Source organism: Myxocyprinus asiaticus, chromosome 8 (assembly GCF_019703515.2).
Source record: "Myxocyprinus asiaticus isolate MX2 ecotype Aquarium Trade chromosome 8, UBuf_Myxa_2, whole genome shotgun sequence".
Classification (NCBI taxonomy): Eukaryota; Metazoa; Chordata; class Actinopteri; order Cypriniformes; family Catostomidae; genus Myxocyprinus; species Myxocyprinus asiaticus.
In genome coordinates, this window is record NC_059351.1 from 51,108,809 (window position 1) to 51,127,834 (window position 19,026).

The 19,026-nt window shown below is 38.1% G+C and overlaps 2 protein-coding genes across 3 annotated transcripts; one reads left to right on the forward strand and one right to left on the reverse strand.

Moving 5' to 3' along the window:
- Positions 1 to 1,108: 1,108 nt before the first annotated feature.
- Positions 1,109 to 11,295, forward strand: pi4k2a (phosphatidylinositol 4-kinase type 2 alpha). Of its 2 annotated transcripts, XM_051703887.1 has the most exons (9): positions 1,112 to 1,575; positions 6,460 to 6,660; positions 7,221 to 7,352; positions 7,823 to 7,976; positions 8,105 to 8,166; positions 8,316 to 8,415; positions 8,563 to 8,696; positions 8,836 to 8,895; positions 10,314 to 11,295. In XM_051703887.1, the coding sequence occupies exons 1-9, from the start codon at positions 1,237 to 1,239 to the stop codon at positions 10,473 to 10,475; spliced, it is 1,344 nt and encodes a 447-aa protein (XP_051559847.1). In that variant the 5' UTR covers positions 1,112 to 1,236; the 3' UTR covers positions 10,476 to 11,295. The 2 variants fall into 2 exon arrangements, with proteins under 2 accessions (XP_051559848.1, XP_051559847.1); XM_051703888.1 differs by lacking the exon at positions 7,221 to 7,352 and having other exon boundaries at positions 1,109 to 1,575.
- Positions 11,296 to 11,306: 11 nt separating this feature from the next.
- Positions 11,307 to 18,025, reverse strand: LOC127444513 (uncharacterized). The gene is made up of 3 exons (XM_051703899.1): positions 17,861 to 18,025; positions 13,932 to 14,323; positions 11,307 to 12,931 (listed from the first exon to the last, which is right to left on the reverse strand). The coding sequence occupies exons 2-3, from the start codon at positions 14,321 to 14,323 to the stop codon at positions 12,694 to 12,696; spliced, it is 630 nt and encodes a 209-aa protein (XP_051559859.1). The 5' UTR covers positions 17,861 to 18,025; the 3' UTR covers positions 11,307 to 12,693.
- Positions 18,026 to 19,026: the final 1,001 nt, after the last annotated feature.

Here is a 19,026-nt window from a genome sequence, read left to right on the forward strand (position 1 = left end):
CAGGAGAATTAATGTAAGTGCTTTTATAAAATTATAAGCTTCACATTTCTGCCTTTAAACCCTCCAAAAATTGGCCTCATTCACTTCCATTGTAAGTGTCTCGCTGTAACCTCTAATTTTTTAAAGATAAGGTATAATTTTTGTGGTAATCAACATTATTCCACAAATGGTGCTGATTGAGCTTAACTTCACACCAAAGGCCCTTTCACACCAAACAGCATGAATTTTTACCACGATTTCTTGCAGCAAAGAAGATTTTGCATAGAAACAATGGATTCCTACAAAGCCTTTCACACCAGGAGCAAACATTTGCATGCCGGCAAAACACTTTGTGAATTTTTTTTATTTTATTTTTTTTATTTTTTATTTTTTTCTCACCTGCTGATGACCAGTATTTTTATTTATTTTTTTGGAGCTTTGGATCACATGTCAGGAGTCATTGCCCATCAACATTAAACAATGAAGTAATTCTGACCCGGCATTGAAGATGTGTATTTTATTTGCATTAAATAATAATGTTCAGCAGAATGCTCTTTTCCATACTACAAAAGTGGACTACCATAAATGAGTCAATATAAAAGTATCCTCCATAGTCTTTTGTTGTAGAGAAAAATGGAGCAACCTCGGCATTACACTGCATTCTTTTTTGTTCCATAGAATATATATATATATATATATATATATATATAGTCATATGGGTTTTAAACGACATCAGGGTGAGCAGATGATGACAAGTTAATTAGGTGAACTATTCCTTTAGATCAGGCTTTCGTGGAAGACTAGAAGTTTTAACAAAATGAAGGAATCAATTCTCAATTTATTATTTCAAATTTATAAATGTAATCAATTATTTTTATATATTTAGATTTGAGATAAAACTAATAATATACTATGTTATCGCTACACTCAACTATTTAATATTTCACACTAAATGTCCTGAATTCTCATCAAGTGGATTAACTAGTCACGCTGCAGGGATGTTGTGTTTTGTCACATGGCCGAAGTGGGTGGGATAATTCTAGCCAATCACAGTGCGCATGTGGGAAAACAAGATAATTTACGAGCGCTGATTGGCCAGTAGCTCTGCGATCACCCATTAGTCCCTCCTCTTTCCGGAAGCTGTTTGTCATGTGATTTGTTTGTTGCCGCATCATTTCATTACTGCAACAAACAGACTGTTGTCTCGAGTATTTCCCCCTTTCTCCCGCTGTCCTCCAGCTCTCTCCTTTCTCCGACATGGACGAAACGAGCCCGCTGGTGTCTCCTCTCCGCGAATCCAACGATTTCAGCTACGGACCCGCTGAGCCGACCAGTCCCCGGGGTGGATTTGGAGGCACGCCGGGCTCCGTGGTGCGTCTGCCGGCGGGGAGTCCCGGGCGCAGCCGGGAGCGGCAGCCGCTGCTGGACCGAGATCGAGGTGCGTCTCCCCGGGATCCACACAGGAACGAGTTCCCGGAGGACCCGGAGTTCAGGGAGATCATCCGGAAGGCGGAGCAGGCCATCGAGGAGGGCATCTACCCGGAGCGCATCTATCAGGGATCCAGCGGCAGCTACTTCGTGAAAGATTCAACGGGGGTGAGAGTTTATTTGAGCTCTGAGCTCGTTACATAAGCCCATCTAATCAGTTAAATGTGCACTCAGCCTCAGATATTATTGAGGGGTCACAGCAACAGCTGTGTCATAAGGTCCGGCCTAGTTCCTGAAATGTCTGAACTTTCTATATTTCTAATCTAATATGTTTGATTTTGGTTTGACAGGGCAGTCTTGGAAGTTTTGTGTCTTTATCCAACTTACCCAGATGGACTTCCTAATATAAATAATTCCAATATTGCTATTATTAATATCATTAAATCATCATTACATTATGCTGAACTAGTATTGATTTATCACACCACTGTTTTGTCAGACCGATAGAGATTTTTGTTTAATGATTAAATTAAAAGAACGCACAATGCACATTAACCACATTTTGAAATATAGGCAATATTTTCAAAGATGCTTTCTATATATGAGTCCATGCACCCTCTGTAGTACCTTTATGGACGCCTGGTTTGGGTGTCCGTACACATTGCTGTGTCATTGATCATCCAGCAACTGAAAGTGGAACTGCAGCTGGCACCAGGATTTACAAGCTGTCCCAAACCCTAATGAGCTGCCAACCTAAACAGCATTTTTGACCCATCATTGGCGCATTTAGCATGATCATTTGGCAAGGTTTTGAAATGCAGACATAGTCTTTCAGAATCAGAATGAGCTTTATTGCCAAGTATGCTTACACATACAAGGGATTTGTCTTGGTGACTTGAGCTTCCAGTGTACAACAGTACAAAACAATACATTTCATACTTTCATTAGTAAAGAAAATACTTAGTGACACTTTCAACCATGTATTATAATTAATTAACAGTTCTCATATCAGTACCTGCTCAATTACACAACACTTACCCACTTATTCTTTAAATGAACCCATTCAACAAGTTCAAAATCCCTCATGAAAGTCAGTTTGACATGGTTTAAGACCTGTCACATGTGTTAAGCAGCTTCAGTTCTATGAGTTCTAGCAGTGTGCACAGCTGTGATTAACATAGCGTTGAACTGAAGCCAGTGTGTTTGGTGAGTACGTTTATTCTTTCTTTCGGCTCACTTTTATTCAGCCACGGAATTCCACAACTCCGTAACTCTCGGCTGTGGAACCGGTCAGTTTTCCCCGAATCAGAACACCTGTTTCAGAGATTCATAGTTTTTGCTGTCTTGTGATGTTAAAACAAGGTTAAAAGGCATTATTGGCAGGGGCCTGGGTAGTTTAGCGAGTATTGACGCTAACTTCCACCCCTGGAGTCACGAGTTCAAGTCGGGTCTCCTAAGCAAACAAATTGGCCCGGTTGCTAGGGAGGGTAGAGTCACATGGGGTAACCTCCTCGTGGTCGCGATTAGTGGTTCTCGCTCTCAATGGGGTGTGTGGTGAGATGTGTGTGGATCGCAGAGAGTAGCATGAGCCTCCACATGCTGTGAGTCTCTGCAATGTCATGCACAGCGATTGAGGTGAGTAACCGCGCCACCACGAGGACCTAGTAAGTAGTGGGAATTGGGCATTCCAAATTGGGGAGAAAAGGGAATAAAAAATAAAAATAAAGTATAAAAATAAAATAAAATAAAGGTATTATTGATAATATATGAGTGATGTATTTATCACAGATTGACTGACGTTCCTCTTCTTCTGTTCAGCAGATCTGAGTGACTTCGATTTCTTAGTTCGTACGATTCATTGTTTTTTAAAGGAATATTCCGGATTCAGTACAAGTTAAGCTCAATTGACAGCATTTGTGGCATAATGTTGATTACCTGAAAAACTAATTTCAATCTGTCCTTTCTTTTCTTAAAAACAAAGAAGCAAAAATCTTGGTTCCAGTGAGGCACTTACAATGGAAGTAAATGGGGGCAATCCATAAATGTTAAAATACTCACCGTTTCAAAAGTATAGCCATAAACAATATGAGCGTTAACATGATTTTAGTGGGATAAAATCACTTACTAACCTTTTCTGTGTAACGTTATAGCCAATTTCCAACTTTGTTGCCTTTATGCCTTAAACCCTAAAACAAACGTAAAAACTATGATTTAAACAACTTTTCAGCTCAAATAATACCTGAGTTTTAACAGAAACATTTATGTTAGTGCTTTTATAACATTATATCAACATTTGTGCCATTAATCCCTCCAAAAATTGGCTCCATTCACTTCCATTGTAACCTCAATTTCTGCTTTTTTCTTTTTTTTTTAAATAAAGGAAGAACGAGTCGAAATTCATTTTTGTGGTAATCAACATTATGCCACAAATGCTGTCGATTAAGATGAGCTTGTATTGAACTTGGAATATTCCTTTAAAGGGATAGTTCACCCAAAAATGATTTACTCCAAACCCGTATGACTTTCTTCTTGAAAAAGAGATATTAGGCAGAATTACTTTTTCATGGAAAAGGAGATTCAATGAAAGTGAATGGTGACTGAGATTAACATACTGCCTATCATTTCTTTAAAGATCATCTCATGCAGGTTTGGAACAACATGAGAGTGAGTAAATGATGACAGAAGTTTCATTTTGGGTGATATATTACAATGAAATATAATTCTAGCTTTGCTAAATGTTAAGCATGGGCATTATTGTTTGGTTTTCTTGTTTGGTCATGATAAAGCTTACTTCTCATGCTCCTCCCATTGTTATCCTAATTAGGATGGTGCTTTGACAGTCAAAGTCTTTACAGGTGTGTGTTAACAGTATCACATAGTCACTAGTTCTTCAGTAGTGCTTCAGTTTAGTTTGATTTGTGTTAATCCTAAACATCACTCTTCTCTGTTCATGCCCTGACCTGTGTATGTATGTGTGTGTGTGTTACAGCTTTAGGACACTTGCATGATAAAATCCCATGTGGTGTGAATAAGTATGGTATGACTGAGTGAGACATAAAGAGAGAATGAATGAGACATTTTAGAATTTAGGCATTACAGCAACTTATATGGGAGATAACTTAGTTGAGCTAAGGGTAAAGGTGATTTTAGGATACAGTTTTGCTTTCAGAGTTTCTCATGAGGGGTTTCTCATTCTGGTTGCTGTATATTTTACTATATGGTCAGTGCGGAGAGAGATCCAGAGTATAATCCTCATTTATCTGAGCCTGCATATAGAACTTTACTGCCACACAGATGTGAACACACTGGAAAGTTCATATGTTGAACAGAGAGGCATCTCACATGACCACATGTGTAATCAGGTGGTGTGGTGGGCAGTTTCTCATTCAAATGAAATCAGACATGGGTCACAGAGAAAAGAAGAAGCCATTTTTAGTTCTTCTGTATCATAAGAATGGGCTCTCAGGAGACTTCTGTCTTTGAAAAGCTTTGATATCCACATTTAGTATCTTTGTAGTTGATGGCATAATTTTGTGGGAAGTCAGAAGTTATGAACATTACAACACCTCCCATTTCTCGCCCGCTCTCTATCCTGCTGGTAGAAAAATACAACTTAAAGCAGCCTAAGCTGGTTTGCTGGTCTTATGTTTTCATAGCCTGGTCAAGCTGGTTTTAAAGGGGTATTTTCAGCTGGTCAGGCTGCGAGACCAGCTGGTGAGTAGCTCTTCATGAGCAGCAACACAGTTGAATCCAATAGAGTTTGATGTTAGCATGTTCCTAAGTTAACAGTTTGATACTATAATAATCACATAGTTGATTCCAGCTGTGTTTGATCAAAGTCTCTTAGCATGTTGCTAAGCCAACACTTTGAAACTATAATAAACGCACAGTTGATTCCAATAGAGCTTGATGTTACCGTGCTATTCTAAAAACTAATTTAATAACATTTTTACATGTAATAAATTCCAGTTGAACTTGATATTAGCATGTTGCTAAGCTAACAATAATACAGTCTAACAAGCAAAAATGCAGTTAATTCCAATTTAACTTGATTTTAGCATGTTGCTAAGTTAAAAGTTTGATACTTAAAGGTGATTCCAATGAAGCTTTGTTAGCATGTTGCTAAGCTAACAATTTGATATTATAATAAACACAAACACCATAGATTACAATTGAGTTTGATATTAACATGTTGTTAAACAAACAATATTCATTCTATAACAAACAGTTGATTCCAATAGAGTCTGTTGTTAGCATGTTGCTATGCTAACAATTCTAGTCTAAGCAAAAATGCAGCTGATTCCAATAGAGCTTGATGTTATCGTGTTATTCTAAAAACTTAATTTAATACAAATTTTACATGTAATAAATTCCAGTTGAACTTGATATTAGCATGTTGTTGCTAAGCTAACAATAATACAGTCTAATAAGCAAAAATGCAGTTAATTCCAATTTAACTTGATTTTAGCATGTTGCTAAGTTAAAAGTTTGATACTTTAATAAAGGTGATTCCAATGGAGCGTTATGTTAGCAAGCTGCTAAGCTAACAATTCTAGTCTAAGCAAAAATGCAGCTTATTCCAATAGAAGTTGATGTTACCGTGTTACTCTAAAAACTTAAATTTAATAAAAAAATTTAATTGAATAAATTTCAATTGAACTTGATATTAGCATGTTGCTCAGATAAAGTTTGATACTATAATAAAGTTGATTCCAATGGAGCTTCATGTTAGCATGTTGCTAAGCTAACAATTTGATACTATAATAAACACAAACACCGTAGATTACAATCAAGTTTGATATTAACATGTTGTTAAACTAACAATTTGATACTGTAATAAACACACAGTTGATTCCAATAGAGCTTGATGTTACCATGTTGCTAAGCTAACTCTTATGTAGTCTTATAAGCACAAATGCAGTTGCTTTCAGTAGTTTTATGTTAGCATGTTGCTAAGCCAACAATTTGATTCCATAAACACAAACAGTTGATTCCAAATGAGTGTGATGTTAGCAGGTGCTAAGCATGTATCTCTCCTCTCCGTTCCAACAGAAGATCATCGGGGTCTTTAAACCAAAGAACGAGGAACCGTACGGACAGCTGAACCCAAAGTGGACCAAATGGCTGCAGAAGCTCTGCTGTCCGTGCTGTTTCGGCAGGGACTGTCTGGTTCTGAATCAGGGTTACCTGTCAGAGGCTGGGGCCAGTTTAGTGGACCAGAAACTAGAACTCAACATCGTACCACGTACCAAAGTACGAGATCAACACACACACTCGTGTATTTTCACATGTGAAGTCTGAACAAACTTTTAAGGAGTAGTTCACCCAAAATAGTAGTTCTATATTTACTCATCGTCATGTTGTTCCAAACCAATATGTGGTTGTTTCCAAGGAATACAGAAGGAGAGTGTTTGAAGAATCTTCATGCTGTTTTTTTCCCCAAACAACAGCAGCTGTCAGTTTTCATTTTTGGGTGAACTATCCCTTTAACTGTGTTCAGACAAGTGACACTGCACACACACACAACAGTTTGTGTATTTGTGTGAATGTTAGCTCAGTAATGTGAAACCAAAACCAAGATTAATGAGGACGTGAGAAAGCAGAGTGGTAGTTGTGATGGTTTCATATTTGATAGTCAACCCCTTTCACTTCCTGTTGCTCGTATGCATGAAAACAAACATTCAACCACACACACCTAAACACAACACCTACTTACATATACACAGTCAGCAGTCTGCTGTCATTCTAGCTGACTATTGATGTAGAAGACATTTCAGATATGAAGAGATTGCATACATTTCTCTTTCTCTTAGGTCGTGCATTTAGCAAGTGAGACGTTTAATTACAGCGCTATTGATCGTGTAAAGTCCAGAGGGAAGAGGTTAGCTCTAGAAAAGGTGCCCAAAGTGGGCCAGCGCTTTCACCGGATTGGCTTGCCACCTAAGGTAAGTGTGGTTTAAGATTGTGTCACGTATCTGCCTGGAGTAATACGAATAGGTCATATCATGATGAATCAAACGATCCTTGATGAGATAAGAGTTTAATGTAACTTTCAAAACTAATGCAAAATGCAATTTCTGACTTCATTAACGCACAACAACACTTATATTCACCGCATATTGTTCTGCATTTTCCCAATTTTAGAAATGAGCGGCAAAAGTTTCTTTTTTATATGATCACTGATCATTTCTGTCTGATCTTAAGAGTTTATGTGTCTCATTTATTGGATGTGAATTTGTCCCAAAGTAATGCAGACCTCTCAAACAGGCTGTTATTGAATTATGGAGCTATAAAAAACAGTATTAAACCAGACCCGCAGCTCGCATGCGAGCACAGCATATTGCTCCATCTTGTTTCTTATGTAGAGAGGGCATCTGGTGTAGGTCTATAAACTCGTCTCTACTGGCTTTTGTAGATCGGCTCATTCCAGCTCTTTGTAGACGGATATAAAGATGCAGATTTCTGGCTGCGGCGGTTTGAAGCAGAGCCTTTACCCGAAAACACCAATCGCCAACTCCAGCTGCAGTTCGAGAGACTGGTGGTGTTGGATTACATCATCAGAAACACAGGTAACCACGGAAACTCATAAATGGTGTAAAGGTCAACATTTCAAATCCATTTACAATATTGTAATATAGTTATTTCAATGTTGTTAAACAATTGCTTTTATAAGTGTTATTTTTGTGGGGATTTGTAGATCGAGGAAATGACAACTGGCTTCTAAAATATGACTATCCGATGGATACGCCAAGCAACAGGGTGAGTGATTGTACATTTTGCTTATTGACACTTATTATGTTGGCTTTGTCAAACCAACATCAAAGATCGTCTTGACAGACTTAACCTATCTTGTTTATTTTTCTATAGCGTGGGCTTTTTTTAATCGAATTGTTTGTTTTCTCATCCAGGACTCTGACTGGGTAGTAGTGAAGGACCCCATCATTAAACTGGCAGCCATTGATAACGGATTAGCATTCCCTCTTAAACACCCAGACTCATGGAGAGCCTGTAAGCCAGTCACCATCCACCTCATGAACACATGACCAACCACTAACCAGTCATATTCTAGTTTTTCAGCAGTGTTGATTGCTAGTTTTGTATACTCTTGTAATGTATTAATTCGGTTGTCTTTTGGTTGATTTTTATTTCTTTTAGACCCTTTTTATTGGGCGTGGCTGCCACAGGCTAAAGTGCTGTTCTCTCAAGAGATCCGAGATTTAGTTCTGCCCAAATTATCTGACCCGAACTTCGTCAAAGACCTCGAAGAAGATCTGTATGAGCTTTTTAAGGTGAGAGACCTGGAGTTTTATTTGAATTTCACTTATAGATAACTCTGAGACGAAGCTTAAAACAGTAGAGTGGAAATTACCAAAATATTTTGAAACATTGGAAATTAGTGCTCGGTGCTTCTTCTTTTTTCATTCACAGAAAGACCCGGGTTTCGACAGAGGACAGTTTAAAAAACAGATATCAGTAATGAGGGGGCAGGTGAGTCATTAACAGTCACTAGATTTTAATTGTGTTTAAATATTCTGAAAATGAAATACTCTTTAAATATTTTGTGCATTTTTATTCTTTTATTTATTAACGTTATAAATATAGATTTTTTTCATGATTTCGAAAACATCAATATATATATATATATATATATATATATATATATATATGATGCATGTTTTCCCACTATGACATTAACATTTCAACATTTAATCGTGCAGGATATGAATCATAGTTTTTACTAGTTAAAATGCTCATTCTTGATATCAGCAGTGGAATTACTATGAGTGATTGTGCTCATTTTTATGTCAGTAATTAGGTTTGCACAAGTAAAATGTTCAAAAATGACATTATAACTTACGGGGATACCCATTCTTGATATAACAAATTGACTTTCAACTAGGAAAAAACATAATTATTAATGGAAAAACAAAATAGCATTTTCACTAGTAGAATTCCACAATGATCTGTTATTAAATTGTGTTCAAAATGCAATTACAGATATCTGTAGTTAAGTTAAAATTCAAATTTCACATCGGCGATGTACTACTTACAAGGAAAAAAATATTTTTGATATCAATAATCACATTGTTACTAGTGAAAACGTCCATTCTGAAACCATTGAAATTACAACTAGTAAAAATGCTCATTGTTGATATCGGTAATTTGGTTTTCAGTAGTGAAATGTGATTGTAGCTAGTAAGAACTTTTTTTAATATGTTGATACCAATTGTTGATCTAAGGAATTGATATCTGTACAAGCAACAATATAGTTTTAAAAAATGATCATTTTTACTATTTAGTGCACAGCCGATATGTGTGAGGAATATCAATAAGTTAATATAGATATTTGTGATGTTTTGAACAGGAGTGAATGAGAAATCATTGTAAAATTCTACTAGTAAAAATGCAGATATAATAATTATATTTTTACTAGTTGAAATTCCATTTTGGATCTCAAGAATCAAAAGTATTTCCTCGAGTAATAATGTCATTTTTTTCAATGAAGAATTAATGTTTTTACTAGTGCAAACCTAATTACTAATATCATAAATTAGCATTTTTACTAGTAGTAATTTCATTACTGATGTCAAGAAGTAGCATTTTTAACTAGTGAAGATTGAATTACACATCTATAAAAAGCCTCTACTTGATTAAATGTCAGTTCGGCTTGCCATAGCGTTTTTGATAGTCTTTCAGCAAAGGTGTAATAAATATTGTATTATTATTATTATTATTATTATTTTTACTACTAATAACTTGATGGTGTCCCCTTCGTGCCTTTTAGGATTTTGGCCAAATCATTCAAAGCATTAATCATATCTTGAAAAAGATGGAAGGTTGAAAGGTTTTGCTTTGCAGTGTCATCATTCTGTCCTCAGCCCATTTCCTGTGCTGTGTCCCATTAGATCCTGAATCTCAGTCAGGCGCTGAAGGATGAAAAATCCCCGTTGCAGCTGGTGCAAATGGCACCGGTTATCGTGGAGACGGCCCGGGCGCCGCAGCGTGCCAACAGCGAATCTTACACGCAAAGCTTCCAAAGCAGAAGGCCGTTCTTCACCTGGTGGTGACGGGAGCTTTTATGAGAGTGTGCGTGTGCATGTACGGTCTGATTTTAAACTCATTCCCTTGTTTTGTTTTTAGTTTATCGGCATCAGGACACCAATTCTGAGAACAACGGAGTAGGAAGGGGTGGATGAATGAATGACAAGAAGCAACAAAGCAGAAATGAATCAAATGAGAAAATGATGTAATGGAATCATTATTGGAAAACAGTGTTTTTTAAAACTCTGAAAGAAAGCATTGCCTTGTAAAAAACACTGTATGGACACACACAAACTACATTCACAGCGACTTGCATGAGAGACTTTCTTCTGCAGTAAAACCTCTATGCTTGTCTGCTTTAGCGCCCTCGCCAGCAGTCTGGAAGAAGAACGACAAGGCACCGGATGCTGTTCACATTTAATCACGGATGAACTATAATTCACTATTTCCTTGTTTTAGGGTTTTCTTGCCTCGCTTTTTGTTAATTATTTCTCACATCAAAGACATTTTAGTCAGAATATCACACATATTGTATCTGCCATATGATTGTTTTTTTTAATTATAATATTTTTCTACTTTTTATCTTTACACGCACGTCTGACATTCATAACCCAGTGCGTAATGTGCGGAAACACTGGAACGTTCCAATCTCACAGTGACATTCTTTTTGTTTGATTTTGAAAATCAAAATATATTGCAATTTTTTTTTTTTTTTTTTTACCGGTGTCAACAAAACTGACCTTAAAACATGAAAATGGACTGTATAATTTGTATGTAATGTATTTAATGAAAGATGTTAAGACTATAACAGTGCAGTACTCAATAAAAGAACAGACTTGAGTTTTACTTCAAAAACATTTTAATCGGAAGTTCCAACTTAAAGACAATGTGAAAAATAACAACTCCTCTTGCACATTTAGTGTTCTCACTTTCAAACCACCTTTATGCAAAATGCCAACAGTTGATTTCTGAGGCTTCATAAAGACTACATTTAGCTACATTTGATTAGTCAAGCCGTATTGCTTCTAAATGTCTGTCTATGTGACAGAAGAAGACATTAAATGATTAGTAAGAATGATTAGTGTCCAGCATATCTCCATATAACGTCACCTACTGGTGCATAATGCTAATGCATAATTTACATATTACCACAGACAGTATCTAAATCCACACTAATGATTAGAAGAGAACTGCACTGTTGCAGTAAATGCGAACACACATTATATATATTGACTATTAAACACCACCCGGAGTCAGAACTCTCCCTGAAGAAGGACTACAGCACATAACATTAAATAATAGAAAACCATCAATTTCCAGCCCCCATACATTCATTCTAGAAAAGAAGAAAAAGAGGCAGGGCTCTGGAAGCTTCAATGAGATTTGAGTCACTGTTGTGTTTAAAATTGGAGGAATAGTTCACAAAAATCCTAGTTCTGTTATCATTTACTCACCACTCATGTCAATTTAGCAGAATGTTCAGACTACTCTTTTTCATACAATGAAAGTAAATGGTGACTTTAGCAGTTAAGCTCCAAAAAGCACCATAAAAGAAGTCCATACAACTCGTGTGCCAAATACCATGACTTCTGAAGTCATACAATTACATTTATGATGCTTTTAGTCATTAGTCCCCATTCGCTTTCATTGTATGTAATAGAACAACTTGGATATTCTGTCTAACATTTTGTGTTCAACAGAAGAAAGTTTTACGGGTTTGAAACGATATTAGTGTGCATAAATGATCAAAGAAGTGTCATTTTGTGCGAACTATCCCTTTAATAGTGTTCCACTGCTGTTGTGTGATCTGGTAGTGTGCTTGAGGTAAGAGGTCGTGAGAATGGCACAAATCTGTAGAGTTTGAGGATTTCCCAACAACTCTGTGCCTCAATTCCCAGGTATAACAGAACTCACATCCTGTGGGATTATTGTTCATGTCCGTTCCCAGCCACGCAGGGCTGTAGTGTTGTTCATTGCTCGTTTAAAGGAGTAGTTCACTCAAAAATGACAATTCTGACTCGTTCCAAACCCGTATTACTTTTTTCTGTGGAACACTAGAATAAGATGTTAGGCAGAATTTTAGTCTCAGTCACCATCTACTTTCAATGCATCCTTTTTCCATACAATAAAAGCGAATGGTGACTGAGACTAAAATTCTGCCTAACATCTTATTCTGGGCAGTAATTTAATTCCATGCTTTAAATTAGTGTTAATCCCGCACGGTTCCATTTTCCGCTAGCGGTATCAGTGTCGGATCCGGTGCAGGTAGCGTTCTGGGTCTTTCTGCTGAACAGCATTCCAACTCCATCTGGGACCACCAGACGCCCCCTGAGTCTCTTCGTCTGGGGGCAGGAAGTCAGCTTGGTCACATGATCCAGCCTCAAACGTGCCCGGCCCTCCACAGGCTCCCAAAGCAGATGCATCATCATCACCTTCTCTGGTTATGACATCAGACGATTGGCCTAGTGACCCCTCGTTGATTCTTATGAAACATTAAAAAATAATGCATGCAATTATAATCTTGATCTATATTCTCATTCACAATCCTGTGCTTGAATATTATGTACACAAATGTTGTGACTATGTTTGTGTGTGACCTGTGCTTGGATATTCCTGTCGGTGAGTTTGTGGGTAATCTTTCTCATGACCTACATTTGTTCAGATTAGCATGTTTCCATTAACACAAACACAGTGTAAAGAAAGGTTGTGTATAGTTGCCATTTGCATCAGAATTCAGCATTATTTAGACTTCAAAGTCAGTCAATAAGGGTGAATCTCATCAAAGCATGTCCATGTAACATTTCATTCCATAAATAATAATAATAATAAAAGAAAATGTACAGTATATATACTGTTGACCTCTCTCATCAACAAGGCGTTTACGTCCACAGAACTGCCGCTCACTGGATGTTTTTTTGTTTTTGGCACCATTCGGAGTAAATTCTAGAGACTGTTGTGTGTGAAAATCCCAGGAGATCAGCAGTTACAGAAATACTCAAACCAGCCCATCTGGCACCAACAATCATGCCACGGTCAAAATCACTGAGATCACATTTTTTTCCCATTCTGATGGTTGATGTGAACATTAACTGAAGCTCCTGACCCGTATCTGCATGATTTTACAGATAACACTGCTGACACACATATGGCTAATTAGATAATCGCATGAATAAGTAGATGTAAAAAAATTCAAAATTCACCTAACATAATGCATTTATTTAAATGCAAATGCATTCAATTTAATTAATACTGTTATTAATATTATTGTGCAAGGTACTGAAGTATATTCCAATCTTTTTTTCTGGGACGAAAAGTGAACTAGACATGTTCTTGACATGTTTTGTGATATTCACCCATAAATATGCTTGTTTGAAAACAATCAGTAAAGTTAATATACATGTTTAAATTCCAGTAAATAGCTAATAAAACTAATTTATTATTTACTTTACTTTTTGTCAGCCTCTTCACTCTTTTTCTCTCACCTGAGATGACCAAATGCTCGGACCCATCTCGTTCCTGCAGTGTCCTTATGAGACTCCACCCTGAGTCCACTTCTGTTCCGAGCTCGAACCCTTAGTCCCACCAACGCCTGTGCCAGCCCCGTCTCTACCTCCGTCATCCCTCCATCCTCTTCTTCCCCGTCCACCCCATCCTCACTGGCCCCTACTCTCCGGTTCCCCCACACCATCCGAGCTTTCTGGTCAGCATCCGGTTCCCCAGCTGCGTGGAAGAGCCGTCTGAGCTGCCTCAGGTTCACCCCCTGAAAGATGTTGGCTGTTCCAGACTTGCGGTTGCGACACAAGGAGACTGATGGGTGGGAAAATGCAGGCTGGGACGGGTCTGCGAGAACAGGGGCTGAGGCCACGTCCTCCATCTATGGATCAAGAGGAGAAAAAAAGTACAAAGGGGTCATTATGTCAAGCTACATCAAACAGACTTTCAGACTGTTCTAACTTAATGTGCTGTCTTTTAAAACTGATTGGATCAAAAATGGGAAAACTCCCATAGATATAAACTGACGGAATGTCCAAACAAGCCAATGGAATGTTCGTGAATTGACACTCCAACTCAAAACTTTAAATCTAAACACACACACACACACAGCCTTTAATCTGGTTTAAAGGGCTAGTTCACCCAAAAATGAGAATTCCCTCATGATTTACTTACCTTTAAGCCATCCCAGATGTGTATGACTTTCCTTCTTAGGCAGAACCGAAGTGAAGATTTTTATCAGCACATTTCAGCTCTGTTTGTTCATACAATGCAAGCAAATGGATGCCATTAGACTGTTAAAAGCGTTTTAATTATCGATTTGTTTCTTACACAAACCTTTTGATTTGCTTCAGAAGACATTTATTGATCAACTGGAGTCATGTGGATTACTTTTATGTTGCCTAAATATGACTTTAGGACCGTCAAACAGCCAACAGACTGATGGCACCCATTTACTTGCATTGTATGAACAAACAGAGATGAAATCTGCAGATAAAAATCTTCACTTTGGTTCTGCTGAAGAAAGAAAGACATACACATCTGAGATGGCTTAAAGGTGAGTAAATCATGAGGATTTTCATTTTTGAGTGAACTAACCCTTAAAGTTGCTCTATCCATCCATCCATCTATCTTACAGTCTGTCTGACTATCTGTCTAGCTGGCTGTATGTCTTACTGTAATGTCTGTATAAACAATAAACTTTTAAAATTATCTTTAACTTTAAGACAAGTCTTTGCCAAGCCAATATCAAAGTTTGGCTTGTTTGTCTTTTCCTATCTAGTTATATATATATGCAATGTAGGAGTTTTGAGACATCGATAAGTGATTGTTGTATAAATATTGGCAGTATGACTACTCTAAGATTTTCTAAAGCACCAGTTTTCAACTGGTGGGTCGTGACCGAAAAAAAAAAAAAAAGAATAGTCACAAATTGCAAATAACTATTTAATTGTGCACAATTAGGATATCAAAATAAAGAGGATTTTCAGCTTTTAAAAGCGAGGAGAAAACATATCCAATATCTTTTGTTGTGGAAGTCAATGGTTGTGCATCCGTTCAATTTAGCTGTTTTGGCATGAATTCATCTGTAACATTGTAGAAGCTTGCTAATTAGACAGATGCCAACACAGACAAGTTGCGTAACATGTACTCATCCTCGAAAACCATTAACAAATCTATGCAAGATAAAATACAACCCAGTCTACTTTTTCTACATTCTATGCAGCAGATCGACGAACTGCAAGGATGAGTCCAAGTGTGAATAAGTCATTTTCATGTATTTGTTTCACGTATCATTTTCAAGTCTAAGAGAGCTTTGAATGGGTACGTCAATGGAAAAAGAGTATTTAAAAAGCCCTGCAGGTTCAGACATAAGCCTACTGACCTCCACATGCTGCCAGAGTATTTAACCTGGAAAGAGCAGCTAAAGGCTATTAGTGCCACTGAGTCACCACTGCCAGTTATTAAGACAATCTGCAGTCAATGTGGGAATGCTGCAGGATTTATTTTTATACCACACATAAAATGTAAACTGTTGTGTGTGATGAGGAGGAGGGTGTGGCCGGGCCGTGATGATGCATGGCCGGCGCTGAATCAGCTGATCAGCGGGAAAGCGAGATAAAGGGGAGCCGGAGACGCCAGTACGAGAGAGAGAGAGACGCACGTGGCCGCACTGCATTCGTGTCTGTGTTTGTGCACGTTTGTTTTACGTTTGACATTAAAACTTTATATTTACTGTTCAGCCAGTTCCCGCCTCCTCCTTGCCCATCCTTTACATTGTGAAATTTACCACAACTTCCAGACATTCACTTAAACAAATGGTGAGAATTCGTGTAATTTCAACTTTATGAAAAGTAAGAAATGCTTGAAGCGCACAAGACATTTCTCGTCGCTCGCGCAACAAACGTTAAACTGATTTGATAAGCGCGCAAACCCGGGTCTGACTGGAGGCATGTTTTCTGAGGGTAACCTTTACGCCATGAAAAATAATACCAATAACTTTTTTTTTAAATATGAAAAATACTACCACCCCTGGAGTCGCGAGTTCGAATCCAGGGTGTGCTGAGTGACTCCAGCCAGATCTCCTAAGCAACCAAATTGGTCCGGTTGCTAGGGAGGGTAGAGTCACATGGGGTAACCTCCTCGTGGTCGCGATTAGTGGTTCTCGCTCTCAATGGGGCTTGTGGTAAGTTGTGTGTGGATCGCGGAGAGTAGCATGAGCCTCCACATGCTGTGAGTCTCCGCGGTGTCATGCACAATGAGTCACGTGATAAGAGGCGTGGATTGACGGTCTCAGAAGCGGAGGCAACTGAGACTTGTCCTCCACCACTCGGATTGAGGTGAGTAACCGTGCCACCCCATGAGGACCTACTAAGTAGTGGGAACTGGGCATTCCAACATTGGGAGAAAAGTGGATTAAAAAAAAGAAAAATAGCATATACGAATGATGTAAGCCGTAATTTAAATAAAAACACCACTAAGTGCTAAAAATGCAGGTTATTCAGATTTCATGTAAATGACTGGCCTAATTTTCATTCAGAATGGCGAATCATGATAAAGAAATATAAAAAGACAACACTGCAGTCTCATATTTGAACGTTATCTCTATCTTTCTACTACTAATACTGTAATGTTATCAGTTAACGGATTACTTTGAACAACTGGTCTATTTTGACAACAGCAAATGTAGTAACAATCTCATAACGCGGTGAAAATGCAAATTTCTATACATTAAAATGCCCCTACATCTGTCGTATGAAGTACAGGGGTACATAAATCTGATATAAGGCTACATATGAACATATTTATAAAATTATAATTTATATATTTGAGCTTACATGTTTATTCACATTCCACTATTTGGAAAAAACATGTCACATCGCATGTATTAAAAGGGACCATTTTGAAATATATGTTGCATTTATGTACTAATATTTTTATATTAGTGAAAACTACATATAAACATATTTCATATGTGTGTTCTGCATATATTGCCATATATATCAGATTTCTGTATGGAATATTAAAACAGTTTTACAGTGTCGTTGTGCTCGCTAGGTGTTGTTTAGATATACTGCTTGATTTTCTTCACATCAGCAATGATGACTGACTTTTGGTTCTTGGTTTGGTTCATTTTTTGTTTGCGACACGTTATGTCACGTGACGTCACGACATGCAGTGACGCACGAGCGCATGACGTCCACAGTGACAGCAAAAACGCGACTAAATATACATTTCCAGACACATCTATAAATGATCAATTATAGCAAATAACAAAAGACTAAAAGCTTAAGAATAAATGGTCGCTTATCAATGACGATATGAAGGGTTCGGGGATCGCTTTGTTGTCCTTCAGGGAAAAAAACAGAGCAGTCTGAAATAAAATAAAAATAAAGCACAAATACAGAACTCCACTCACCTTTTCTGTGAACTAGTGTCTTGGTATCATGTGCATGTTGAATATTTGGAGTTGCTTTAGATAAAGCGATATACAGGCGTAGTAAACAGCCTGGCTGGCTGTCTGTGTCTGTGTCAAGCGCGCGGAACGTGTCACTTACTGTCCCGCTCTGACCAATGAAAGGACTGGAAACAACCGTTTAGCCCCGCCTTCAAACCCCTGATAGCCAATCATATTTACATGTACATTTATTCATTTGGCGGACGCTTTTATCCAAAGCGACTTACAAAAGAGGAATACATTATAAGCGAATCATCTTAAGGAGACAGTGGTACGAAAAGCGCTGCAGTACAAAGTTTCAGTAGCGTCAGAATAGTATTCAAAACAGATTAAAGTGCAACAAGTGCAAAGTTTTTTTTTTTTTTTTTTTTTAAGAAACTGGTTAAGTGCTCGTGGAAAAGATGTGTTTTTTTGTCATTTTTTGAAGACAGAAAGTGAGTCAGCTTCACGTATGGAGTTGGGAAGGTCATTCCACCAATGTGGTACGATGAAACCGAAAGTTCGGGAAAGTGTTTTGGAGCCTCTTTGTGTTGGTACAACAAGGCGATGTTCCTTAGCCGACCGCAGGCTTCTAGTGGGCGCGTAGCTCTGCAGAAATGATTTTAGGTATGCTGGAGCAGACCCAGTGACTGTTCTGTATGCCAGCAACAGAGACTTGAATTTGATACGTGCATCAACCGGCAGCCAGTGGAGAGAGACGAGGAGTGGTGTAACATGTGCTCTCTTTGGTTCATTATAGACCAGATGTGCTGCTGCATTCTGGATCATTTGCAGGGGTCTAATTGCGCATGCAGGGAGGCCTGCAATGAGAGCGTTACAGTAGTCCAGTCTAGTTATGACAAGTGACTGAAGAAGTTGTGTGGCATGTTCCGAGATGAAGGGTCTTATTTTCCTGATATTGTAGAGTGTAAATCTACATGATCGTGCTGTCTTTGAGATGTGGTCTGTGAAATTGAGATGGTTATCGATGGTTACCTCTAGATTTCTGACCATTTTGGAAGGCGTTACTGTAGTTGCACGGAGATGTTGTGTTCAACAGCAGGGTTGGCTGGAAAGACGAGGAGTTCAGTCTTGGCCGGGTTGAGTTGCAGGTGGTGTTCCTTCATCCAGGCCGAGATGTCCGCCAG

Excerpts from the sequence above, each read along its gene's own strand:
- LOC127444513 (XM_051703899.1), bottom strand. The coding sequence starts at position 14,323 with ATGGAGGACGTGGCCTCAGCCCCTGTTCTCGCAGACCCGTCCCAGCCT. Across the intron at positions 12,932-13,931 it reads CGAGCATTTGGTCATCTCAG|AATCAACGAGGGGTCACTAG; the intron begins GTGAGAGAAAAA and ends ATGTTTCATAAG.
- pi4k2a (XM_051703887.1), top strand. The coding sequence starts at position 1,237 with ATGGACGAAACGAGCCCGCTGGTGTCTCCTCTCCGCGAATCCAACGAT. Across the intron at positions 8,416-8,562 it reads CCCAGACTCATGGAGAGCCT|ACCCTTTTTATTGGGCGTGG; the intron begins GTAAGCCAGTCA and ends TATTTCTTTTAG. Across the intron at positions 8,697-8,835 it reads ATCTGTATGAGCTTTTTAAG|AAAGACCCGGGTTTCGACAG; the intron begins GTGAGAGACCTG and ends TTTCATTCACAG.